The sequence below is a fragment of the Dermacentor andersoni genome, chromosome 10, assembly GCF_023375885.2.
Source record: "Dermacentor andersoni chromosome 10, qqDerAnde1_hic_scaffold, whole genome shotgun sequence".
NCBI classification, from domain to species: domain Eukaryota; kingdom Metazoa; phylum Arthropoda; class Arachnida; order Ixodida; family Ixodidae; genus Dermacentor; species Dermacentor andersoni.
Genome location: NC_092823.1, coordinates 8,144,030 through 8,171,842, shown reverse-complemented (window position 1 = coordinate 8,171,842; position 27,813 = coordinate 8,144,030). Strand labels below are relative to the sequence as shown.

At 48.0% G+C, this 27,813-nt stretch overlaps 1 protein-coding gene across 5 annotated transcripts in view; it reads left to right on the top strand.

Annotated features, from left to right (window-relative positions):
• Positions 1 to 27,813, top strand: part of LOC126519729 (putative phospholipase B-like 2) — a 252,868-nt gene that overhangs the window by 122,755 nt on the left and 102,300 nt on the right. For 4 of the 5 annotated variants that reach the window (XM_055065362.1, XM_055065361.2, XM_055065360.2 and 1 more), the window contains one exon: positions 10,818 to 10,913. The exons of the other annotated variant lie outside the window; for it this stretch is intronic. In XM_055065362.1, the coding sequence (XP_054921337.1) occupies positions 10,818 to 10,913 (96 nt within the window). The remainder of the gene's footprint in view (positions 1 to 10,817; positions 10,914 to 27,813) is intronic. 5 annotated transcript variants of the gene reach the window in all.

Sequence of the window (27,813 nt, the reverse complement as noted above, 5' to 3'; positions counted from 1 at the left end):
ACGTTTCCACAATAAAGAGTTTGCGTTTTGAAGCCGTTGCCTGCTACGTTTACTACCCACGGACCAGCTACCCCTTGTGGGGCAAAGACACGTGAACCTGCGTTTCAGCATTCACTAAGCACCAAGACTCAAGAACAAGACCTCCAACTCGACATTTTATTGAAGTACTTCTAGAATAATTTTCGGAAGAAAAAAAAAAAAAAACAGTTCAAATCTCAGCATTTGCAACTAACCGTCTTACGTGCCACCAGCACACGATGTCTAAAACTTAGTCTATGTGCAGGAGTTCTTCTCGTGCAGAAGATTGAAACATGGCAAACACATAAATGGCCTTCCCGCGCAATTTGCGCAAATTGTAACGACTTTCTTCCCCATTACCTTTGCCTGCTCTGGACTACTGCGAGCTCTCAGCGATGCGTAGCATCCAGTACACCTCCTTCGGACAGACCGTGCAGGTCCATCGGCCTTTTCCAGCGTATGGGCGCGCTTTGTTCCGCGTGTCCTTTCGGCCTCAATCTGAGCTGTGGCGAAGAGTGCGCGTGCCAACTCCTCGCGCAATTCGATGATTGGCGACGTTTTACGGTCCACCATTGAACGGACAACCCATGCGTTGACAACTGCAGTTCCAACGATGCGCTCCACCGCAGCTTTCCTATACCACTTGAGCCCTTTCCGTAGGCAGGAGTAGTAGGACGTCATTTGTCACTGTAATCTACGCCCTTTTTCGCCACGTTGTAGTCGAGGACTGTGCGCGGTTTCATGATCGGCTCACCCTTTCTCGTTTTTTTCCCCGGTATCAACAAGGCTGGCGTCATGCTTAGCAAACGTTGTCATCATGAGAACGGGCCGTTTATCCAACCACTTCAGCACTTTTACGCCGTTGTGGGATTCAAGACCAACGAATTCCCCCTTTTTTACTGTAGCTTGTGTAACTTCTTTCGGAAGCCCCTTTCGGTTCGATCAGAGAGTGCCACATAAAAATGTATCGTCTTTCAACAGGCGTGACGCAAGCGGCATTCTCGCGTAGAAGTTGTCGACGAAAAGTGTGCGACCACAGCCGGCGAAGCCAGCCATCAAATTTACTACTTCTTCTTCGGCATGCCCCATGCCCGCTATGGCGCCAGATTTTCCGGCATATATTTGCACTTTCAATGTATAGCCCTCCTTCATGCAGGCCTTGTATAGCTTGACTCCATACTTGTGGGTTTTACCAGGGCTGTATTGCCTAAAGGCGAGGCGCCCACGCCACGGAATCATCGTTTCGTCAATGAGAATCTCTTTGCCTGGCTCCAACACTGAGCAGAAATTGCGATTCCTTTTTTTCGATCAGGGGTCGAATACGATAGAGACGATCCTGCTGTACACTGGGTTCCTCGTTATCTGCGAAATGTCAGAACCTTAGTAGCAGCAGAAACCAGTCGCGGGCCATGCTCTGGCGAATGCAGTTTACGCCGTGCAGATCGCTTCTTGCCCAGTAGTGCTGCAGATTAGGAAGCCTTACTAGACCCATGTAGATCAGTACACCAACGAACACTTTCATTTCTTGCACGTTTGTCTGAGTCCATTTCTTCGCGCGCTATTTCATTTGTAGGACGCTCGAGTCTATGTACTGCTTCCCATACCTGTTTGTCTCATGAACCATCATGTCCCAAATGTCATCAGTCAAAAAAAAAAAAAAAGAGAAAACAAGCTGAGAGCATCGTTGCTAGTCGGGAGGCTGATTAGCACAGGAGGGCTCGAATATGACATCGCTCTAACTCTAGTCGTTATCGCATTCCAGCTTTCGGCGGGTAATGCAGTCTGAACATCACCATTTTCCGAATCCTCAGATACCGCTTCACCGCAAACGCTTGACTCACCATCCCACAGTTCAGAAGAACTTTCCAATAACTCTTCGAGGCTGTCATCGTCGCTGCTTGAACACTCAACGTTCGCTGGAGGAGAAGTTGTGCTGCACGAAGTGAATGACAACGTACTTGGGCTGCCGTGTGTCCCGGCGGATCCGCTTCCACCGCAGGGTCTTTTCTACTGGTTTTCTGTACCTCCGTCGAATTTTTGACAGTCCATCACGATTTTTGAATGCTCGTAAAATATGGAAAGCACAAGGATGAAGACCACGAGGCTTGGTACTTAGAGTGAACCAAGTTAGTGCGAATAGGACAGACTAATCCTTCAGCTGAGCTCTTGCACACATTGTGAGCGCTTTTCAAAAGTACGTTGCGCATCTGGAAAGCGCCCGAACAAAAGGCTGGAGCGGGTAGCTGGAACATTTTCTGCGCCGTTTCCGGATAGCTGTCAGCTTTATCATCAGACGCATTGCAAGCGCCAATGTCAATAAATACCGGCGCGCTTTATATTTCTACCGCCATCTGTGATATGATAGTGGAAACGCTTTTTCATGCATTTGTGGAAGGATGTCGTCGCCGCACTGCTAGAAACGCCTCGATGTTTGCGCCAGCACGGCTGGACTGCGTTGCGTGACCCACCGGTGGGAAAGAACTATGATTGAACGCCCCGCTACCCAGACGAACTGTATATATCTGCACTGCGTTACGCGCGTGACGCAATGCTTTCACGGCCGTCACCATGGGATGGCTGCTGGTGCAGCGTACGGCAAGAGAGGCTGCCGTACGTAAGGGGGAGCGTGATCGTGTCCGTAAGGCCGACACCGTGTATAGGCAACGGCATGCTGAAGCCATGTGCGAGACACTTGTACAGTCGAGATGCCTACTGGTCTTGTGATTGTAAGCGTGTGCATCAGACCGAACATGTCTCGTTGTGACCCGGAAACATTCCTTGTAGAAACGATGAATACCTTAAAGATTAATACCTTACCAATGGATACCGATCCTCGTGTGCGGTGACCTTAACATTGATGGGGCGAAAGAGTACTGCAAATGGATTGAGAGTTTCATGCTAGATAGCTGCTCGTTTAAATTGAAGACGCTACAGAGACCCACGACGTAACACCGTTCCTGCATCGATCTCACGTTCGCAAGCAGGCTGTGTGAGTTACGATGGCAGAGCCTCTTACCGTCTGCCACAGCGATCATACGATAAAAGTGTGCAAGTGTAGAGTCTTACGTAAAAGTGTGAGTGAGTGTATGTAATCAAGGGCTACATGATCTAAAATAAAGGCTATGCAACTTAACGAAATGTGTCTTCATTCACTTTCCACGTTCAAAAATATAAAATCTTAAACAGGTAATCAAGTCACATATGCGTATTATTGGGTCGCTCAGCATTTCTTGCGTTCGTTACGTGGTCGCTGGCTTTGGACTTTGATTCAGTCTGCATTGGGGGAAAGCTTCGCGTTCAACCATCTTTCATTAAAAAAGGGGCTTTGATTTTGTATTTTCTTTTCGTTGCAAAATCGGCCCTGCTGTTGCTTGGTGAGACAGAGAGAGATCGAAATAACTTTTATTCATGTAGCCGGCAGATTGGGGGGGGGAGGGCGCAACCCCTCCTAGGTGGCGGCCAGAAGCCCTTGAGCTCTGCCAGTGTCCTCGGCCTGCTGCACGGCCAAAAGTTGGTCTTCGGGGACCGAGCTGAGCAGCATGGTCTCCCATTGCTTCCGATCCTTAATTTTTCGGCCCTGTCAGGGTGGCCGAGGCCAGGCCCACAAAATTGGATCCAGGTCTGCCCTTCTTGATAAAATTTACATTTGGCCGAATATTGTTTGTATGATAGTGATTATAAATCACCGGATTTGGATACGCATTGATTTGAAGGAGGCGTCATGCCACCGCCTGCTGCTTATTAAGTGATGTGTGTGCGGGGGGGAGCATACCCACCTCAATATGTAATGGTTAGTTATCTCCCCGTAGCCAACCATCCGGTCCCCTGTCAGCCCCAGCCCCGGCGCCCCAGTGGCTTGGCTTGTCAGTGCTTGAGCCATGGGGTCGGCCGCCTCGTTGCCCGGGATGGAGGAGTGCGTAGCCGCCCAGATGATATGGACAACCCGCTGACCGCGGAAGTTTGCCAGTATGCGTTGTGATTCCGGCGAAATGCGCCCCTTTGCGTAATTTGGAATTGCAGTTTTGGAATCACTGACTATTATTGTGGCCAGTATGAAAGCCATTGCGAGAGCATAGGCCAATTCCTCAGCCACCTTGGCTCTGTTGGTTTTAATAGATCCGTTCACCTTAACATCACCCCCCGAGTTCACTGCAATGATTGACATATTCCGATTAGTCGTGTACTCTGCCTCGTCTATGCACACCACGTCATAAAGCATTGGAATCTCCTCTGTATAGCCCTTGCCCTTTCCTCCCGCTTTTCCCTGTGGTGTTCGAGATGGCATGTTTTCGGGTAGCGGTGGGATAATAAGCTGCTCTCTTATGTCATGGGGCATCTCTACTTTAGTGCCATACTGTGGTGCGTATGGTATTTTAAGCTTGTTAAGTATGTGTTTGCCAGTAGGGCTTTGTCTGAGTCTTTCGTATTGCGCTATCGTATAAGCTTCTATGAGTTCTTGCAGGGTGTTGTGGACACCTAAGCCTAGGAGCCTGTCATTCTACATGTTTATCGCAATCCTATGGCTTGTTTGATTGACCATTTAAGGATGCCTTCGATTTTCTTTTCGGCTACTTGGAGGTTTAGCTAGGGGATTACATATAAAATACGGCTAATAACAAAAGCTTGGACTAGTCGTACCAGATTGTTCTCTGAGTGTGAACCCAATTAATAAATGTGGTACCATCACTGCCACGGACGCGTAACTGGCCCCAGGGTCTGACGTCTAGTTGCACTACTCCTTTTATACTGTTGAACATCAGCGTTATGAGTTAGCGCAAATTAAAAATGACAAGGCATAAGGAAGATGAGAAAAAAACGCGCTGCATACAGACTATTCCTAATAGCGAAGCCCAAGACTCGTAGCGGTACTTCGCCCCAAAATATACCATTTGCGCACGTATGCCAGCCCTGGCGCGAGCGCAGGTGGTACGTCAATTCATTGTTGGCAGAAGACGCAGAAAATAAAAGGCATACAGAGCCTTTCTAGGCTGCCGTTAAGACCTCTAGTTATTGTTGACAGATTTGCTCCAACATCGCTCACTTTATATGCGAGCGTAATGCAAAACTGCCTATTTTACCAGATACCAAGAGGAAGTTCGAAAAATATTCCTACATTGGCGTACGTTCGAACTTCAACAGCAGTAATAGTCTATATGGTTAATGAAGAGTCTAAAAAAAGTAACCGGCGGGCCAACTTCATTTGGTTGGTTTGGTCACTGCCTGCATTTAATGAACAGCAAAGCGCGTCACATCAATGCAATTGTCAAACTGTCGCGACGGGACGAAGGGCAATACACTGCCAACGGCGTATGTCGGACGTTCTCGGGCCCCATAGAAGACAAGCAATCCTGACAAAACAATGCTAGCGGTGAGAACAGTCGTGGGTCGCCATAATCTGATAAAGGGCGCCGGCGATTTATACGCAACTCATCTTACGTTCAAGCGAAATCACTGGTGCTCGCATACGTTCCAAAATTTACACCACTATTCGCTTTGCGCACGCATTGCGATCAGACAAGATTATTTCGCAGCATAATTTGCGACAACATTCAGGAAAACTTTTGATGTATTTACGCGTATCTTGAGCCGAATGATAGGTTTGAAACAGTTTTGAAATATGGCTAGTTTTGAGACATCCGCCCATTAAGTATTCAGGACTACATTTTCGTGTCAATAAAGCTCCATGTTTGGAATCACAGGAAGCAAACAAACTCTTAAAGCTCATCGGAAAAGCCAAACTCGAACCATTTCAGAACACATATCGCTGGAGACAATGATTCAGCCGGCATATCTATATGGGGCCTCAAATTCACTTCAGTGCAGGCAGAGGCAAGACGCCTTGATTGTGGGCTGTCAAAAGCAGTGACGTTGACACTATATCTCTCCCATGGTTTCCCAAACAGTCACATTTGGGTGCCTACTAGATATGGCAGGCTGGGGATGCTGCAGCTTCGAAGAGTTGCTGTGGTTACTCATTACAAGGCACTTAGTAGGCTTGTTCGCCTTGGTGACGAGTTCGTCGATGGGCTTTTGAAATAACTTTAGGTGCATGTAGGCAACGTATAGCACTCGTATTTGAAACATCAACTGAAACCACCGATGCCTTACAAGTGAAATCAGCCTTGAAAGACGTTTCCATATTTTCGTTGAAGAAGCTAACAGCCAGATATGCAAACCAAGGCTTGCTTGCGGCACAATTCACTGCAAACTTCACTGCGTATGACTCGCCCAGTTGAAAGATGGAGAGCGAATCAGAGCGCTACGATTGTGCACAACCTTGTTGTACCCGGAGCGGGCCCTTTGTAATTGACATGCCACCGACATGAACTCGACACTATGTCACCGTTGTAACCAGATACCCGAGACTGCCTTCGACATTCTGCAACAGTGTCGCAGCGTTCATCTGCCACATGTAGAACGCCACAACTTCATAAAGAAAAAATTTGTCCGCATCGTGAAATAGCGTAACCGTGAAGCTACGGTACAAATGGAAAAAAAATTTCTTGTCACAAAAGATAATGTGCGCCTGAAACCTCCCCTGGTGGTCGAAGATGGCAATCAGAAGGTGACCTGGGATGCTATTGAGGGTATTTTGCTTCCCATGTGTGCCACCAACAAAAGGAACTATGCAGCGCTAAGAGAACTTTTTCCAGGAAAGAGGGGGAAATTTATGGGATGGCCTTTGGAGCCAAATATAGGTACTGCCGAGAACCGTTGAGGGCTGGTGAATGTTTGGGGCTGTTTATGAGGGATGTCCGGTGGCTGTCTGTGTGAAGCTTGCTCGACCGCATTATTGTGCTGAGTAACTTCGCTACAATGGTTCGTTAACTTCCTACTATTTCAGTTTGAGTATTTTTATTTAAGTGCCTTTTATTCCTGGATGCACGGGCAGTGTCGACCCCGAATACTAACCAACTTAACGAATTTGCTTTTAGCCCAGTAAACAACATTGTATTCAACTACACGAGGCGTCATTTAAGTGTTAGCTATTTGGCGTTTCGTATTAGGGTGTTTGCTCCAATCAAGGAAGGGCTTCAGCTGTCCCCAAGTTCGGATTTCAAGACCCGAGCAACAGGAGGTTACATTGGAGACACCTTTTAACGCGCCGTTGTCGATGGGAAGAGGACTGGGCACCCGGAGGTGCCGCATCCCAGAGCTTACATGTTTACATCAACCCAAAGTCATCCGATACATTGACCCCGGCACTCCCCCTCTATCCTGGCTGACTGAGGGGGGGGGGGGGGGGAGGTGCATTGGTTCGGGCCAACGGTCCTTCCCGGACAAAGGGGCTGCTGAGCTGCAGCACAACTGAGCTGCTGCACTCAACAAACATGCCATGTCGGTGTTACAGAACACGAGCCTGGCAGACCCTCAGATTGCCTCAACACAAAAGAGGTCAAGGCGTACAACCATGGAGACCACCAAAACCATCCGCGGAGCAGCGCGACCACCTGAGGGTGCGCCATGACCGGTTCCGGCTCTGGGTTCCACTGAGCCAAACAGAGCCCCTTGGATTGACTGGCACACACGGCCAAGTCGAGCGAGCTTAGGAGCATACATCAAAACTTAATGGAGAGCTTCCCACCTGACTCTTCGAAAATCACGGTAGCACCAGCCCACACTTCGACAAAATTTTTGTGGCCCAGGTAGTGCTGCTTCCTAGTGAGATGGAAACAGACCTCATTCCGAGCTTTCGCAAGCACTTCGTGAAGGCCCGGGGTACGCCCCCCAAGACCGCATCACAGCGTGCCAACCAAACTTGGTATGAGCGCTCGACAAGAAAAAGCACGAACTTGTTGATCGCCTCTATAGGCAAAGGGTGAAAAAAACGAACAGTCTCGTTTGGAACACCTGGAAGGCTAAAAAGACTAGAGATCCGCTGGAGAAGAGCCACGTCAAACGAACACTGCGTAACGTTATGAACCGAGTCCTCCCGACTGACACAAAAAGGACATACTCCACGAGCCGGGATGGCTGCGAAGGGCGCAGATCTCGCCGGCAGGCACCCTCGCGCCAGGCGGTACATGAACGTAGCTCACCTTGCGTCGAGGAAAATGGCCGTAACGAGCTCCCAGCTTCGCATGTGGATGGACAGACCGTACCTTTGGCAATGCGGTGGGGAGACCAGGGCTGAGGGTATCGACTAGTTCTTGGACTGGAGTTGAAACTACATCGATGCTGGGGTGAACCTTGCGGAGGCATACAAGAGAGTTGTCAGCCGCAGCATAAATGGTAGACGGGTTGTCACGATCCACCCGGGTTCGTGAACAAGGGAGGGCTCGAGCCACCCTCCGTTAGACGGACGCTCCGCAGTGTGGTGGTGCTGAACGATGACTGACCGCCGAGCAGCCGTGCTCGTTGGTATTTATTGCGGTGCGGTGACCAATGTTGCCTGCCGAGCTTAGCAGGCCACCGAGCCTGGCAGGCAAACCAACATTATGCCCGTGGGGGCGTCACATGCTTACTACACGGGTTACTTGAGCGAGGCACACAGTGGGAAAATGTGCTTTGCGACAACGAACGTGGTGGGGCACTAAGAAAAAAGGAAACTGCGAGTAGAGAGCATATCCGAGTTAAGAGCGACTTGGGTGCACCTGACATGTAGTGTAGTAGCCACGATGCCCAGGTCGGGAATTCAGAGTCCTCTGTTATCTTTTACCAACTTAAGCACCTGCCGAGCTACACAAGTGGTCCCAAAAGCGTTACGGAGCCTGTGTTGCAGAAAATCCGGTGTTTGCGTCACACGTCGTTTTGACGAAAAGATTTGCGAACCATCAATATCCATGCCCACAGTTAAGTTTGTTCTTTTCTCCTTGAAGTCGATTAAAGATTTCTCCTAAAGTCTCTTCAAGGTGATCATCGGCGTTGATGAAGCAGGAGGCAGGTTGAAGGTAACAATACTTGAAGATATAAGGCAACGAAAATATTTACACAGTCAAATGCAGAGTTAGCAAAAGAACACTGATGCAAAACACGCAAGTAAACAGCGCCTTACTCTTCTACTTTTCGTAAGTTCGAGCCTAGGACAACTGTCACTACATACGACCAACCGAGTCTCACTGTTTTACCACTAAGTGGTTACGGCCCAGACTAGCGTTGCATCGTACGGAGTTTTACTGATCTATCAGGTTTAGTGATTACAGCCTAGACTGATGAACAAGCACCTCGTTTCGATTGTTATAGGTGAAAGAGACAAAGAAAAAGGGGTGGTAGGGCCGTTAGCCCATCCCACAGAAGCAGTTATCAATGAGAGTTGAAAGTTTGCTTAAGCCACAACCCAAAGGGATGGCCTTACTTTCAAAAGTAAATGTATTGGAAAACAACCCTGTTTTCCTTCTTCCCACAACTTCGTTTCCCTCTCCTATTTCCACGTGGCCACTGACGGCCTCAGCAAACACGCCAGGCGCGCACGATTTATTGAGGCCATCTCGAACCTCAGCGGCGTTTCTAGCCAGCCGGAAGCTAGACCACGTACCGCAGTTCCCCACTCAAGGTTTTTCCGCGTGGAAAAATAATGACCGTTGGCGGCATCCGGACTCGGTGTTCTCAAGACGACGTTCTCCGAACCCGATTTCCGCGTGCGCACCGCGCCTCTATCTACGGCGCGAACTGCAACCTGTCACTCGACACCACTCGGGCTCTTCTCAGCGCTCAAAACAAGATGCACGTGGTTGCCGCGCGAACGCGTAGGGGAGTGCACCCCCGCTCCGTACGCGCAACACGTGGTCAACATTGCGAGGCCCCTCTAAACCTCGGCGGCGTCTCTAACCACCAGGTGACTCTGGAGCCGGCGCCACAACATCACTTACAGCCGTCCCACTCGAGGCTTGTCTGCGTGGACCTATTATGACCATCGGCGGATTGCCAACCCAGTGTGCGTAAGACCACGTTCTCCAAATCCGTTCGCCGCATCCGCACCGCCCCCACCCCGCCCCCCGGCGCGCGCCGCGGCTCGTCACCCGACACCACGCGGCCTGTCCGACCCCTCAAAAACAGAAACGGTTGTTGCGCGGACGTGCTAGGGAGTGGACGCCCCCCCCCCCCCCCCCTTCATAACACACATGGGCAACTCGCGGCACTGCGACCGTTTATACAAAACAATCATGCAGCCCTACACAACCCATTCTGCATGTTCGAGAGATGAGTAGCCTAACACCCTCCATGTGAGGCAAGGAATTTAGTAAACTAATTTACTTTCTCAAGCAAAAATACGCGGAAGAATCGTAAACTATGACTTACACAGAACCTACAGACATGAAAGCTCTCAGATTGCAATTTGGTTACACGAGAAAACATAATTCTGTTGCACGAAAACCCAAAGAAGCCCCTTTCCAGTGTTTCTACCATATACAAACCAGCCGCGGCAACCATCATTTGCGCGCGCCGGCGCGAGGGTGTCTCGGGGGCCACGGAGTGTCGCGTCCAGTTACTTGCAATATCTCCACCTGGCACTCGCCTCCGTCGCATCGCGGCCCACGCAACAGGCCGCGTTTCTACCAGAAAGCCCGCGTTCGTGCATAGCGTTTGCGGCCAGAGTTTTCCGGTAAACATTATGGTCACCTACGCTCCATTTGCCCGGAAGCGTCAGGATCTTTGAATGCTATCGCGCTCAACAATAAAAGGTAAAGCTTAAACGTCCTGCAATTTTTAAAACTCTGCGAACGCAAGGAAAGTTCCGTAACTAGCTGGCAAAAAAACGGCCACCAAAAAAAAAAAAAAGATAAGCGATGTGCGAGTGTCAATAAATCGGAACAGGGTAGATGCGGTAGATCGTTCTAATTTTTCTTTTTTCTTTTCAGTGGGAACAGCCAATGGACCGTAATCGACTACAACTTATTCAAGCGAAAAGTGAAGAAATTACCGCAAGATTTCGTGTGGTATCACGAAGAGCTACCGTGAGTTCACTTAAAATGGCTTGTCGTTATGTTAGTTCGAGCGTTATCGACATAGTAAAAATAAAAGAACCACTCGCATATGGTGAAAGATAACAAACATATAATTGACATTTCGAAGTCACTACAAGTCCCTTGTTTAGTATGAAGAGGTACCGTGAGAGGGCCTGGTTATCAACGCGTTAGGTGGCGCATAATGTCCCTGAAAGGTTGCTCCGCGCCGGGGTTCCATTCTGGATACTTCTGTCATATTGTCAACGTCCGTGCGGTATTTCTTCTACTGTTTGAGTCAGTCAGGCACGCCGGCGCAGCCCTTTGACAAAGAGCAGCTGGGAAGATGTCCAATTTCACAATATACAGGAATAGCACCTCTGACCGCGGGTGCGGGGCAGAGGGCATATATATATATATATATATATATATATATATATATATATATATATATATATATATATATATATATATATATATATATATATATATATACATATATATATGTTATTACAGGAATATTTTTCTAGAGGAGCGACGATGAAGATGACGATTTTGATTTGGCACGCGCATTTCACCATATGGTTCAGTGCTTGCTCTCCTTGTATAAGCAGCGTAATTTCGTTTCCCTGTCAGATGCAAGAGGGCGCTCTTCTGTGGTCGGTAAGTCGCCATTGCAGGCATGTCTACCGGCGGTGAAACTGCGACAGCGGAGGCCGCCATGCCAGCCATCATCCTGGCTCCATCCCGTGGTCCTGGGACTCTTTCTAGGGTTGATAGTGACGATGTCGACGACTGGATTCGGCTGTATGAGTGCGTAAGCGCAGATTACAAGTGGGACCCAACCTTGATCTTGGCGAAGGTAATATTTTATCTAAAGGGAACGACGAAGGCCTGGTTCGATAACAACAAAGTGGAGCTCAAAAGATGAAACATGTATGACAAAACCTTGCGAGTTCTTTGGCCAACCTGCAGGCTGCCAGCATGCCGCCAAGGAATAACTTGCCTCGCGTGTGCAGACGTTTACCGAGTCGTACCTGACGTACATTCAGGATGTGCTGGCCCTTTGCCGAAAAGTTGGCGCCAAGATGACATAAGCCAATAAGGTCACGCACGTACTGAAAGGAATCGCGGACGATGCGTTTAACCTGATCGTGTTTAAAGCCTTCGAAAGTCCGAAGATGCTAAAAGCTCGCGCATTGGACCCAACTTCACCCGCTTTCCGAACACGGCAGCGGCATCAACGCGTGAGGACATTCGTATCGCGACTAAGCCTTCAACGTCCGAAACTATCACCTGAATCATTCGATGTGAAATCGAAGCCGCGTGGCCAGTGCTTTTTATGCGAAGGAGCCCACTGATCCACTCGACCCCAACCGACCTTATTGCTTGTACAATCCATTGTTCGTCAAGAAGTGTCAAACATGACATTCAAAATATTTGCTCTGTGAACCGTCCTGACATTACCCTTCGGCCACCTTCAACCCTTTCAAACGCCGTTTTCCTACTCCCAATTATCGCGATCCGACTGCGTGATACGCCTAATGATGAGGGACTTTGCTTCCGATATGGCCATATCGGACGCATTTCTCGGTATTGCTCAAGCCCTTGCCACCGCCCCCCCCCCCCCCCCCCCGCGCGCCTTCTAGAAAAAGGTTCTTCAGCTGCCGGTATCCACCCCGATGCCATCAGCAGGTACCAACCCAAACTGAACCAGAAATGTCTTCCGAGAACACTACGACCGCCGCCCAGCCCTCACCAGTACGCCGACCTTCACGTTCACCTTCCCCAAGCTGTTCCTCGTCCCCGTCCTACTCCCGGCATTTTCCTTCGAGAAAATCACGGCTGCAGCTCCTGGAGGTGACGCTGCTATTACGACCTGCCCTCAAGTTCCTCTGCAGACGCTCCCTACCAATCAGAACCTGATCGATGTTGAAGTGGATGGCCTACCTGTTACGGATTTGATCGACACCGGCGCCCACATTTCTGTTGTAAGCTCTCAGCTCCGTCAGCAGCTGAAGGAAGTTATGGGCCCTACCAACTCACGTGATGTACAGTCGCGGACAGAATATTATGGACCATGAAATCTAAGAAAAAGCTTAATATCTCCACAACCTCACAACGCAATCTGGTATTTGCATTTTGGACCTCGACTAGAATATGCTAACAACGTTGTCGTGGGCAGTTTTACTGGTTACTGCTACAGGCTGCTCGGGAATTGAACGTTTTCGGAGATCACGTGGTCCATTTTATTCTGTCCGCGACTACGTGTGGCCGACGGTGGTACGTCTCCCGTAGCTGACCTAGGCACCGCACGTCTCAGTGTCTTCTGTCTTGTTCACCGTCCTCGCCCGCTGCTTCAATGACGTCATCCTCAGGCTTGACTTTTTATCTACCCACTCCATCCTCGTTGATTCTTCCACTATTACTGCACAACTTGACCTACCAAGTGCAATTGATCAACCTGAACCAGCTAAGAGTCGGCTGTGTTCTGCCGCGCCCGTCCGCTAGCCGCCGCAAGCCGTGGGCAGTGTTCCAACCCACGAGAACCCGACAGTGACCATGTGCTCGTTCCCATCACTGCGGTAGTGTGGACGCACACGGTATTCCACACACTGTTACAACTCTATTTGACAGTCTTGCATGGATTCCTGTGCTGAATTCCACGGTGTGCTCACAAGTCCTCCTACAGGGCGTTTCCCAAGCTATGCTGATGCCTTCCTACGACCACGTCATCTCGGCCTTGTCGCCACCGGATGTTGCTAGCTTGCACACCGCTGATTTAATAATAATAATAATAATAATAATAATAATAATAATAATAATAATGCCTTTGTTTGTGTCACATCTAGGGTACACGACACTGGAGGCCAGCAGTAGAAGCTGTCATAAATGACAGCTTGACAAAGCTGCAGGCTCTCATGCACTTGAAAGTAGTATAGCGGCATTGCTTACATAAAAAAAGAAAGAAAAACATAATACACAGTAAAGTACACAATACACCTGATAAATGGATTCCATTTTCGGAAAATGGATAGAGACAAAATTATTGTAATATAAGGCAGAAAGCAATGAAAAAAGAAATACCTCGAACCAATTAGAACAAAAATTCATACGAAGATATAGCCTACTAAGGTAAGAAAAAATACAATTCACTGCTATTCAAAATACAATACAATTCACAAATACAAATCACTCCTCAGGTGGAAATAACATCCATAAATATACAATAAAATGGGTAATGTAAATATGGACACTTGGAATAAGGTGAAAGGACTTAATTGAAACCGAAGTAGGTTGAGAAGAAAAATAACGAAATAAGGATAAAAAAAATAAGAGAGTCGTAATTTCAGATTGTCAGTGACAGTGCAAGGCATGATCATTCGGACATGTAATATTTTTGGAGTTCTTTAAATGTATATATTTCCAGCTGTATATTTTCTCTATTCAGTTTATTTAATAATCTCGGCAACTGGTTTTCCAGTGCTTGAATACCATAGGTTGTGCGGTATGTTTTTACATTCCAGCATTCGTTGCAACGGGTGACGTGGCTAGGGGCGTCGCTGTGTAGGTTCGCTAACTGTTTTAAGAATGTGCCGCCATTTTTTTTTCCTGTTTATATAGCTTACTTAATCTGTAATCGTATATCCTCATACTAGGCATAACGCTGTATTTTGAAAATATCTGACGTGTCTGAAAGCGATTGTGTACATACTCTACTGTACGAAGAAACCTTTTTTGCAGCATATGGAGCTTTTGTATTTGCCTTCGTTGTAGACCCCCACGCTAATTGACAGTCGTTTAACCTTGAGGAAAACAGGGTGTTATAAGTGACCAGCATATCCTTTCGTGATAGAATACAATGGTTGGGATATGTGAGGCCTATTTCTTGAGAGAGTTTTGTTGCTAGATGGTTGATATGATGATGTAAAGCTAAGGTTTGATGAAAAATTACTCCTAAAGATTTAAGCGTAAAAACAATTTCGATCGGAATGGAGTGTAAGGTTATATTTTTATTTGCAGTTGCTTTAGTTTCCTCCCATTGCCCTGAATAATATTGACACGTGTACTTATCTTTATCGGGCGACCACGTTTCGCCACCTAAAAAATGTAATCGCACAGCGCGGGACGCGCCCGAATGTATCCGAAGTTTCTGGAAAGTTATCGATTCTTCTATCCGCTGTCTGTTGTCGCCGAACCTTGTGTTATCTGATTTCATCGCCTGATGCGAATGGTGTAGAACTTTGTGGAAGGCACGCGGGTCCCAACGATTAGTCTGGAACATTCGACAACTGCTCATAGAGAAAGGAATACAACAAGAGCGGACACTCCCATAGAGCCCAGCGGCCGAATTGACTGCAGCGCACCAAGCCGTGGATGTTAAAACTTGAAGCACACTTCCGGTTTCGGTTGTGTGCGCGCGCGTTTTGAATACTAGCTGGTGCGCGTCACGCCGGCTCCGCTTTTTTTTTGCTTTCGACGCAAATATATATATATATATTATTCATTACATATTTATTTGCAAATCATTTTATTAAGTAAAATTGATTCCGAACGATCTTCACAAGCCTCCACTGAATATGTGCCACGTGCATTTTCATAAAGATGCAAGACACCTTGTGAAATGAGGAAAAATTAACGTTTATTTTGTTCTTTGTAAATGCTCGTCGCGGGCTTTTTCTCCATTCATCCAGCATTGTGGCACAAGGTAAGCAGCAGTAGTTTTCGCAGGAAGCTCCACCAGACGACGCGAGCTGAAAAAATTACAAGCGTTATTTTGGTATTAACATGTAAGAATAATGCCTGTAGAGGCGAAGCGTGCGAAAGTGGTGAGTGGGCGGCATTACAAACAAAAGCAGTTCGTATTTACACACACGGCGTAGAAAATACCCGACTCATGCAAGCAATACCGTACATACCACAAACACATTCTAATTCCAAGCATTCCCCTCTTCCCAATACTTATTTCCTGCACTTTAATAGCACCAATGCGCGGGCAACGGAGCGTTTCGCGAACTTGGCTACAACCGACGCGATAGTACGCTACGAATACACAGAGGTGGCTACAACACAGGCTCTCAACCAGAGCATGCTGGACGCTCGCAGAATTCCTTCTACTCGCACTCAAGACAAAATGCGTGGGTGCCGTTCAAAAGACAGAATTTTCGAGTTACTAGTTCCTGGCGTTTGAGCTCCTTGGCTTATCTCTTGTGCGTTCTGCAGGCGCAAGCAACGCACTCCCGTGTTATCACTCTTGACGATTGCTCGTCGCGTTTTCGACAAGCGTGGGTACCGAAAGAAGGCTTAAATTGTTGCGGGGACATAAAGATTGCCACTAACCTGTCGCAGTAAGATTCAGTACGCGCCAAACTAACTGTCACCACGGCAGAGCTTCTTTTCGCTGCGTCACAACAGGCTCGGCGAGCGGGCCCTGTAACATAGAAGTATCGAAAATAATTTTCAACAATGTTGGGCGTCAGAGAAAGAAAAGCGCCATGAACTTGTCAGTGCATTAAAGCGCGAAACCGCGCACCACGGCCGAGCTGATTTTCGCTAACCGAGTCACAGCGCCAGGCGCGCCTACTGCGCTCGAAAGGTAGCCCAAAAAGTAATGAAATTAGTTTCAATAATGTTGGCAGTCAGAGAAAGCGGCAAAACTTGTCGCAGTAAAATTCAGTACACGCGAAACTGCGTCACAGCACCCTGTGCGACTAGCGTGCCCAAGAACTACCGAAATTAGTTAAAATAATATTGGGGCTTATAGGAAGCGTCGCAAACATCTCCCAGTACGATTCTTTAATTCAAATTAACTGCTCCACGACGGCCACGCTGTTTTTTGTTAACTGCATGCGTCGCAAGTCTAGCTTAGGTGCCGGGCAGTAAGCCTAATTGCTTGAAGTGCGTCGCAGACTGTCGAACAAAGTTTCTCACCTTGCCGTAGTCCAATAGTGCAGTGCTGCCATGTCGAAATTCCGAATGAACGCAATAATTCGCCGGGAGGCCACTAAACCAGGCTAAATCCCAAAATAGAAAAACAGGCAAACGGGTACCCGAACAGTCCAACGCTCAGATGCGCGGCCGGTCTCTCTCGCTTCGGCGGTGTGTCTGACGAATGACGCAAACATCTGGCTCGTCATTCGCCGGTTCGCCTGTCGCTAGGCAACGGAAGTAAACCGCAAAGTTTAATTTAATTTATACGCAGATATTTTTAATTTTTCCGGGAAAGAGTAAAAAAAATAAAACAATTTCTGTTAATCTCATTTCACATTCTTCTTGTTTTCGATGCTCGCGGCCCCAATTCGTCGATGTTAATACTATAGCGTGACGTGTTTCCTGTTTCCAATTTTCGCCGAGTGTCCGCTCTTGTTCAATCCCTTTCTCTATGACTGCTGTATAAAAGCCGACGCGCTTGACCCGCCGATCAGATTTTCGACGATCGCCGACCGTGTTCGCCGCTATCGTTGTGCTGTAAGTGTAGCCTGTTTTGTGGGCACAGGTTCGCCAATAAAATTTAGTTTTGTCGTTCACAGTATTGCTACTGTGTTCTTCAACGTCACCACCACGTGACAATATGCTATAAATCTTGGACACATTGACCGTAAGGCGGTTTTTCCCGTCCATTCTTCTAAAGCAAGCAGTGTGGAATCTGCGGAGTCAAATAATTCTTCAATATCTTTTACTGTTAGGAAAATCCTCGTGTAGTTGGCGTACATAATAAATTGTGATTCAAGAGAAATGTTTGTAATATCATTTATATGCATATTGTTACGGTGAAGGGAAGGAAGAAGTTGGATTGGACGAGAGGAAGACGAAGTCTGGCAGTTGCCTGAACGCCATTAACCTCAGTTGTAAATATATATTAATTTACACTCGTGGGCCTGCTTTCTTCCTGCAACATTTTTGTGGAAGGTGCGGGGTACAGTTACGGAACTTCACAGCGGACGTCATCTACCTGCCGCCACAATGGGAAATCAACCGACACAAACGACAACGCCTCAGCAGCCCGTGTCAACGGTCATCCTCACTCATCCGCGGGACCCAGGGACATTTTGTGGCACGGACAACGCCGACGTCGAGGACTGGCTTACGATGTACGAGCGAGTGTGCGACAACAACAGGTGTGATCCAACAATGATGCTAGCAAACGTGATATTTTATCTAAGAGGAACTGCGAAGCAACGGTATGACCCGCACGAAGCTGACCTAACGAGCTGGGATATCTGCAAAGAAAAAATGCGGGACCTGTTTGGCCGACCTGTCGGTCATCAGCTGGCAGCAAAAAAAGAACTTGCGTGCCGCGCTCAGACGTCCACAGAATCCTATGTCATGTACATACAGGATGTGCTGGCCCTCTGTCGCAAGGCTGATGACAACGTGATCGAGGCAGACAAGATTGGTCACATACTGAAAGGTATTGCAGACGATGCATTCAATCTCCTGATGTGTAAGGATTGTGCCACTGTGGATGCAATTGTAAAGGAATGCCGGCGCTTCGAACAAGCGAAGGGCCGCCGCGTCGCTCAAACTTTCGACCGATTGCCCAATACCGCCGCGACATCTTCTTGCGAAGACCCGCCGCGGTTCGTTCAGCCCGCAGGACCGGAATATATCACGCGCATCGTTCACCGTGAGCTTGAGGCCATGGCTCCGGCTACAGTTCGTCCCGACTGTCGGGAAAGTGTGCCCGCTATCTCCCTTATACAAGCGGTCGTTCGGGAGGAAATAGTAAGTTTGGGCATTCCATCACTGCTCGGTCCGCCATACAAACACCTACCAGATTTCTCCGGCCGCTCGCTCCCAGACGCGAAGCTTTCCGCCACCCCGTCGCAACCCAGCTGACTGGCGCACAGCGGATCATAAACCCATCTGCTTTAATTGTTCCGGTATTGGACACATCGCAAGTCATTGCCGCAACCACTGGTTGTCGCCTCCTCAGTGGTCGTCTCTGAGTCACTACCGCCAAGTACCAGACAATCGCACTTTCTCGCCCTATACGCTGACTGGGAACATCAACGCCGACAGTGCTCCACCAAGATCTAGCCGCTCCCCGTCTCCGCAAGGTCATAGGTCCCGTTCGCCTCTCGTTCACCGCTCTTCGTCCCCTTCTGCAACTGGTCGCTTCGCTTCGGGAAACTAGGCGGTACAGCTCCCGGACGTGAAGCTGCAACTACGACCCGGCCCACAAATCCTCTGTTGACCCTGCCTACATGTGGAAACCTACTGGACATTGAAGTTGATGGCGTTCCTGTTAGATCTCTCGTTGATACAGGAGAGCAGCTTTCAGTTATGAGCGCTGCTCTCCGCCGAAGCCTCAAGAAGGTTCTGACACCCGCCGTACTGGGCACTGTGCGAGTTGCCGATGGGAGTACTTCACCTGTCCTTGGAATGTGCACCGCACGTGTGACCATTGGGGGCCATTATACCGTTGTTCTATTTATCGTCCTTGAACACTGTCCACATGACCTAATTCTCGGCCTCGACTTCCTTTCGAAACACTCTGCCCAAATTGACTGCTCCGCAGGTGTTGTACAGTTGGATCTGCCGCTTCCTGCCGACACAACAATTTGTGCTTCACACCGCCTATGTTCTTCTGAGTTTGCAAGGCTGTCTCCACAAGCGGCTACAAATCTCCTCCTGACGCCCTGTCCTCCCGTACCTGATGGCGAGTACGTCGTGTCGCCGCTTACTGACGTGGTTTTGTCGCGCAATATTGCCCTGCCGAGCACCTTAGTCCGTATCCGCGAAAACTGCACTCGCATGCCCATCCTCAATTTTGGATTTTCGTCGCATGTGCTGCCACACGGCATCGCCATAGCGCATATCACTCCTTTGGAAGAATTTGAGGTTTCTTCTTTGACCTCTGAATCCTTCCTCAGTACCAATCGACCATTGTCACCCACTCCTCCGTACTCGACGCCTACGGACGATGTTTCTAATATGATCACCCCTGACCTTCCTTCCGAGCAAACAGCAGCTCTTCGTCACCTCCTGTCATCTTATCGGGACATCTTTGATTTGGACGACCGTCCACTTGGCCAGACATCTGTTGTCACGCATCGCATCAACACCGGTGACGCCAACCCCATTCATAGGTAGCCATATCGTGTCTCCGCAACAGAAAGGGCCATCATACAAAAAGAAGTAGACAGGGTGATGGACAAGGACATCATTGAACCTTCAAGTAGCCCGTGGGCGTCACCAGTTGTCTTAGTAAAGAAGAAAGACAACTCGTGGCACTTCTGCGTTGACTACCGTCACCCCAACAGGATAACAAAGAAGGATGTTCATTCCCTGCCTCGCATCGATGACGCTCCTGACTGCCTTCACGGATCCCAATACTTTTCATCAATTGACCTCCGCTCCGGTTATTGGCAGATTTTAGCGTCGATGAGATGGACCGCGAGAAAACCGCCTTCGTCACACCGGACGGTCTGTACCAATTTAAAGTCACGCCCTTTGGATTATGCGATGCGCCAGCTACATTCGAGCGCATGATTGACTCTCTCTTGCACGGCTTGAAGTGGTCTACATGCCTCTGTTACCTCGACGATGTGATTGTGTTTTCGCCGAATTTTGAGAGCCATCTGCGGCGCCTCAGAACCATACTCTCCGTGTTTCGCAGGGCTGGCCTTCAGCTAAACTCCTCCAAGTGCCATTTCGGTCGCCGTGAAATTAACATGCTGGGCCATCTAGTAAACGGCGCCGGAATCCAACCTGATCCACAGAAAGTTCACGCCGTGCGAAATTTTCCTGTTCCTTGTTCAACAAAAGATGTCCGTAGTTTTCTGGTCTTATGCTTTTATTTCCGGCGATTTGTTTAAAATTTTGCCGACATAGCTCACCCTCTCACTGACCTTCTTAAGAAAGACGTGTCTTTCACTTGGGGACCACTGCAGGAGAAAGCGTTCTCTACCTTGATTGAGCGGCTTACAACTTCCCCAATTCTGTCGCACTTTGACCCTTCTGCACCCACTGAAGTACGAACTGACGCGAGTGGTCATGGCATCGGCGCTGTCCTCGCTCAGCGTCAACAGGGCCAAGACGGTGTCATCGCTTACGCTAGCCGCCTTCTTTCCACGCCCGAGCGAAATTACTCCATTACTGAGAGAGAATGTCTCGCGCTCGTATGGGCGGTCGCGAAATTTCGGCCGTACCTTTTCGGTCGGAGCTTCTGCGTCGTAACCGATCATCACGCCCTGTGCTGGCTCTCCTCTTTGAAGGACCCAACTGGACGGCTTGCACGTTGGGCCTTGCGTCTACAAGGATATATATTTTCTATTATGTATAAATCAGGGCGCCTGCATAAAGACGCTGCCTGCCTGTCCCGCAATCCCGTGGATCAACCAGACGATACCGACGCAGACTCGGACATAAGTGTTCTATTCCTCTCCGGCTTCCTCCATATTGGCGACGAGCAGCGCAAAGATCCTGTTTTTCGAACACTTATGGAACGCCTAAGCTCCTCGCCCAATGACCCATCCCTCCGGATGTTCACCTTGCGCGATGGAACTTTATACCGCCGTAGCGTTCGTCCTGACGGCCCGGAGCTCCTCTTAGTCGTTCCCAAGCACCTTCGACTCGCCGTGCTCCAGCAACTTCACGACGCTCCTACTGCTGGACATCTGGGCATCACTCGTACATACGACCGCCTGCGGCGCCGCTTCTTGTGGCCCGGCATTTATCGCTCTGTGCGCCGTTATGTTGCTTCTTGCGACCTGTGTCAGCGCCGGAAGACGCGTGCTATGCCTCCCACTGGTTTGCTGCAACCAATTGATATCCCTACAGAGCCCTTCTTCCGGGTGGGCCTAGACCTCCTTGGCCCCTTTCTAATTTCCATCAAAGGAAACAAATGGATTGCTGTTGCAACCGATTATGCCACGAGATATGCCATCGCATGAACGCTACCAACCAGCTGCCCTACAGATGTCACCGACTTCTTACTATACGACGTCATCCTGCACCACGGCGCCCCTCGCCAGTTGCTGACGGATCGCGGCCGCTACTTTTTATCGAAGGTCGTGGATGACCTGCTGCGCTCCTGCTCTACAGAACAACAGATTGCTACCGCGTACCACCCTCAAACGAACGGCCTCGCCGAGCGACTCAACCGCACGCTAACTGAAATGCTGGCCATGTACGTTTCCGACGATCACCGCGACTGGGACGTCGCTTTACCATACATCACTTTCGCATACAACTCGTCCCGTCACGACACTGCCGGATTTTCACAATTTTACCTGTTGTATGGCCGCGACCCCACCTTGCCCTTTGACACGTTGCTACCTTCCGCAGTACAATCACCCAGCACTGGTTACGCTCGCAATGCTACGCTCGGTCGCGGTGCACCCGTCATCGCTACACAGTATCGCAAGCTTCTCAAAAGCGACGCTACGACCTTCGGCACCGAGACTCCCATTTTTCACCTGGTTCCCTTGTCCTTCTGTGGACGCCTTCACGTCCCGTCGGCTTGTCGGAAAAACTACTCTGCCGTTATTCTGGCCCGTACCAGATCTTACGCCAACTGTCCGACGTTACATACGAGATCGCCCCAGTCGGTCAGCCTTCAGTGCCTACCAACGTCACCAGCGATGTTGTTCACGTCACTAGGCTGAAGCCCTATGTCCCCCCATTAGGTGATGCTCTATAACTTGCACCGGGACGCAGCTACTCCGCCGGGAGGGTGATGTTACGGTGAAGGGAAGGAAGAAGTTGGATTGGACGAGAGGAAGACGAAGTCTGGCAGTTGCCTGAACGCCATTAACCTCAGTTGTAAATATACATTATTTTAAACTCATGGGCCTGCTTTCTTCCTGCAACAATATTAAACAGGAATGGGCTTAAAATACTGCCCTGAGGTGCGCCGCTAGAAACCCGTAGTTGCTCGGAGATAAGGTCGGCTATTTAACAATTTGTTTCCTGTGTTCAAAGTAAGACTGCATTAAGCTGCATTGTCATGATAACCATACCGCCCAAATTTTCGAAATAATATTTCATGTTTGATGAGGTCGAACGTCTTGGAAGAGTCCAGAAATGATCCAAGTACGAATGTACCTTGCTCGAAATGCGTTAAAATATCTTCCTTTAGTGTTAGAAGGGCAAATTCTGTACTTAGACCTCGCCGAAAGCCATACTGAGAGTTAGTTATAATCTTAAGCTTCGCTTCCAATTTGTTAAAGTGGCTTAATATAACTTTCTGGAACGATTTTGATAAAATAGGTAAAATAGAGATGGGTCTGTCATTGTTTCTGGAATTTTTGTCTCCCTTTTTATAAGCAACAGTTACCTTTGCAAGCTGCATTTTATGCGGAAAGACACCTTGACTAAGACTAAGACGCAGGCCACGTGGCCATACGAGCAGATCGACAGGGTAGCAAAGGCGGAGGGGTCGGTCTTATCGTTCGATCTGACATTAAGTTCTCCGTTATGAAGGCGCCAGCAGAAATTGAATCTGTCTGGTGTAAAATTTTTCTTAATGAACAGTCCATTGCAATCGGCATTCTTTATCGACCGCCAGGTTCATCTTTCGATGTATTGCGCATCCTTAATGATTATTTGAACATATAAACATTCAAACTGTCTAATCTTATTTTTATGGGCGATTTCAACGCTCCGGGTATCCATTGGTCATCATTTACGTTTTGTGGTCGGGATACATCCATCCGTCAAGAATTGCTGAACATTTCAATTGCTAAAGCAAATTGTTAACGAAGCAACAAGAGGTGACTCGCTGCTTGACTTGGTCTTTCTCGGTCCAAATATTTATCAGTGTGGTTTTGAAAGTGATATTGTTGATGGAATTTCGGAACACAAGGCGTACTTGGCAGTTACTATTAACTGTCCTGTTTTCGCACTGCTGTCGACTTTCACAACGTTTCCTGATTTCGCTCGCGCTGATGATATTGCTATCACCGATTTTCTTGCTTCTTCTTTCGATCCATTTCACACGATTAGTCACGTAGGTGACATCAACGAACTAGTCAGCAACTTTGAAATTATTGTCAGTGACTGCATACAACGTTTTGTTCCACTAAAAACAAAGAAAAAGAACCTCAAAGTACCCCGGATGACACGTGATATCCTTCTCGTATCAGGCCGCGTCGGACGCCTCAGGCGCGTGAAGCGTTTATCAGACCCTGATAGTGCTATCAAGTTTCATGGGCAAAGGAAGAACTGCGAGTAATTATGAAATCAGCAAAAGATCGTTTTTTCAATGCCCAGTTAGGTAATCTTCTCAAAACTAATCCTCGCAAATTTTGGCGCTCCATCTTGCCAACAGAGTCTACATCGGCATCTATAATCGTCAATGATGAAAAAACTAATCATCCGTTAATAATAGCTGATGCGTTTAATGCCTACTTTAAATCCGTATTTTCATCAGATACCCACGAAGTTCCATCCTTTGACCCTCTTAAAGTGGCAACCCCGATTACTGATGCCATGATTAATGAGCATGGTGTACTGAACCTAATACTACAGTTAGACACTAAAAAATCCACCGGTCCCGATTCGTTTCTCGTTCGTTATTCATTGTTGTCTGCTCGCTACCTAACCATCATCTTTTAAAAGTCGCTCAATACCGGCATTGTTCCATCCTCATGGAAGCTGGCCAAAGTACATCCATTATTCAAATCTGGTAATAAACAGCTGTTATCTAATTATAGACCTATTTCATTAGCACCGTATTCATGTAAGATGCTGGAGCACATAATTCACAAACATATAATGGAATTTCTGGAATCTAATGACATGCTTTCTAACTTTCAGCACGGCTTTAGGAAAGGTTTCAGCACCTTAACACAACTAGTTGAATTCTCATACGATATTCTCTGCGCTCTTGATATCGGCACGCATATCGACGCTATATTTATAGTTTTTTCCAAGGCTTTCGGTACTGTACTGCATTGTAATCTCTTAATAAAGCTTAACATGATCTTGAAAAATTCTCACTTGGTTAGCTGGATTGCCAGTTTCCTTTCTCATCGGTCACAATTCGTATGTTATAATTCAACTAATTCTTCTTCTGTTGACGTGTCATCTGGTGTACCCCAAGGCTCGGTTCTTTGTCCTTTACTATTTCTACTATACATTAATGACTTACCTCGAAACGTCACTTCACACATACGCCTTTATGCGGACGACTGTGTTCTGTATCGCGTGATTAACACACCAGAAGATCATCTTGAACTAGATTCCTCATTTGTCAGCTTCTGCACCTGGTGCAACACTTGGCAAATGAAAACAAATTTTACTAAAACTGTGATAATGTCATTTTCTAATAATGCCTCTCCTTTATTGATCAATTACACTTTCAACGACTTATCGTTGCACAGGGTCTCGGAATACAAGTATCTTGGCGTCATATTTACCACTAACATGTCGTGGTCAAAACACATTAATTTCATTTGCACTAAAGCAATCTGGAAGCTCAGGTATGAGGCGCAATTTCAACAACTCTCCAAAGGAAACTAAGTTACTAATGTATAAAACTTTAATTCGGCCAATCCTACCTAGATTACGCTTCTCCTGTCTGGAACCCTCATAAGCAGTGCGACATTAACTCCATTAAGAGCATAGAACGAAAATATATTAGCTTCATATAACGTCGCTATGATCACTTTTCACCCTATCGTGCCTCATCTTCTTTGAACCTAACACCTTTATCCATACGCCGTCACATTGAGTCATTGAAGTTTCTGCATGGTATCGTCAATTATTCTTATCGTCTCTCGCATCCCATATATATTCCTTCAGACATTCCTCGGTCAAGTAGAAGTCACCATAGCCTTAATATTCAGCCTTACTTTGCTCGAACTAATAAATTTAAATACAGCTTTTTCCCACGTGCTATTGAACTCTGGAACTTAATTCCCGCAACAATTAGGTCACTGCCACTAAATAATTTCATGTTAAAAGTTAACTGCACCTGATTTTATGTATTTTCTTGTTGTTACAGTGTATTGACTCATTCTCATTCTGTGCTGACTCTCAGTGTTGCTGTTATCTTGAGTTTCATTTGCGTCATGTGCCTTATTTCTTGTGAATTTTTAATATGTTATTGTTTACTCATTTTGTCTAACCCACTCCTGCAATAGCCCCATAGAGGGACTTCAGTACGTATAAAACCAGCATGGCTTTGTTTGCGTCGCGAACAGACGCAAAGAAGTGTGCGTCCTTCACCTTCAACAAGCAACAACCAAAGAAGCTTTATTGTCAGGAAGCAGCGGCTTTTATAGACCGCATCGCTAGTGCCACAATGGCGCTGTAATTGCTGACGCTGCCTAAGCTGGCGAGCTATCTTATCACACATCTTCCTCTCTCTTTTTTTAATGAAGCCACTCTAGTTACGAAGCTTGAAATCGTTCTGGAGGAACCACACACCTTCCGCTTCGCGTGTGATTGTGACAGGGATCGTTATACGGTTGCGCACAGCTGCTTTCATCGCTGCATATTTCTGGTGATTCCGCTGTCAGTTGCGTTGTTCCTGGGTCGTCTTCTAAACTAGTCGAAGGCAGCGGAACGAGATGAGTGCGATTGCTGCTTAGAGAAGTTTCCCCGGAGTCGGCCCAGTACTATCTGGGCTCGTCGGGGCTTCCTTGAATGACTCCTTCTCTTTGGACTTTTACGATCCCTACGTCGGTTCCTTCGGACAGCTCAGGCAGATCGCGCGCTCCGTGGCGTTGGTCGTAGTTTCTCTCCTGGCGCTGACGCTGCGACATCTTGAAAGCTGCCACTTCTTGGAAGTCTGGTGCCCGAGGCTGGAGGCTTTCGCTGGACGTGGACAGGACCGTGCGCAGTCGCCTCCCCATGAACAGCTCGGCGGGGCTGTATAGAACGGATACAGCCCCGCCGAGCTGTCCGGTAGGCCAGTAGAGTTTTATAAGCGTCAGCAGTTTTCTTTGAGGAGCCCTTGATAGTTCTCACGGCGGACTCTACCATTCCGATGCTGTGATGATAATGAGGGCTAGACGTCACTTGTTCAAAGTTGTACTCTGACGCGAACTTTGAAAATTCAGCGCCGAAGGCTCTTGAGAATGGCGGCCCATCATCGGAAACAACTACTTCCGGAATCCCGTGTCTGGCGAAAATGGTATTGCTGTGGTTTATTACTGCTGATGAAGTAAGGTTATTCAGCGGTACGAGCTCCGGGTATCGTGAAAAGTGATCCGTGATGATCAGCCACCATTTTCCCTCAATAAAGAATAAATCTATCGCAATGTGCTGCCATGGCCTATCTGGAAAATTGGTCTGTTGCAGAGGCACCTTTCGGTTGGTGCTCTGCTTGAGGCAGCTGTGGCAGTTCTTAATAAGTCGTTCAATGTCCGCGTCGATACTTGGCCACCAAACTGAGCTCTTCGAGCGTGCCCGGCCCTTCTCGATTCCGAAGTGTCCCTCGTGAATTATTTTAAGGACGGGCTGCCGTAGTGTCGATGGGATCACTATCTGAGACCCGCACATGAGCAGGTTTTTAACAAGGGCAATGCTTTTCTCTCATTCCAGCAAGGCTTCAGTTCACACCAAACGTCTCGATGACTTCGCCAGCCTTTTGTACACAGGTGGATAAGAGCTTGAGATACCTCTTGTTACTGGGCGATAAGCTGTAATGTCGGCGCTGTTACCGGGACTGACGAAGCCACCAATCACAGATAGCCCTGGATCTCGTCCTCCAGTTCCAGGAGTTCCGTTTGTGGAAGCGGTGACCGAGAAGGTGCGTTCGCCACCGTCAATTCCCGGCCTGGAACATACACAATGTTATACCTGTAGCGCATCAGACGCATATGCATTCTTTGTAGCCTCGGCGTTAGTTCGTCAATTCATTTTGACCCAAACAAAGATACGAGTGGTTTGTGATTTGTTTCGAAGATAAAGCGCTTTCCTACGAGATTATCACGGAACGTTTCACTAGCCCACACGA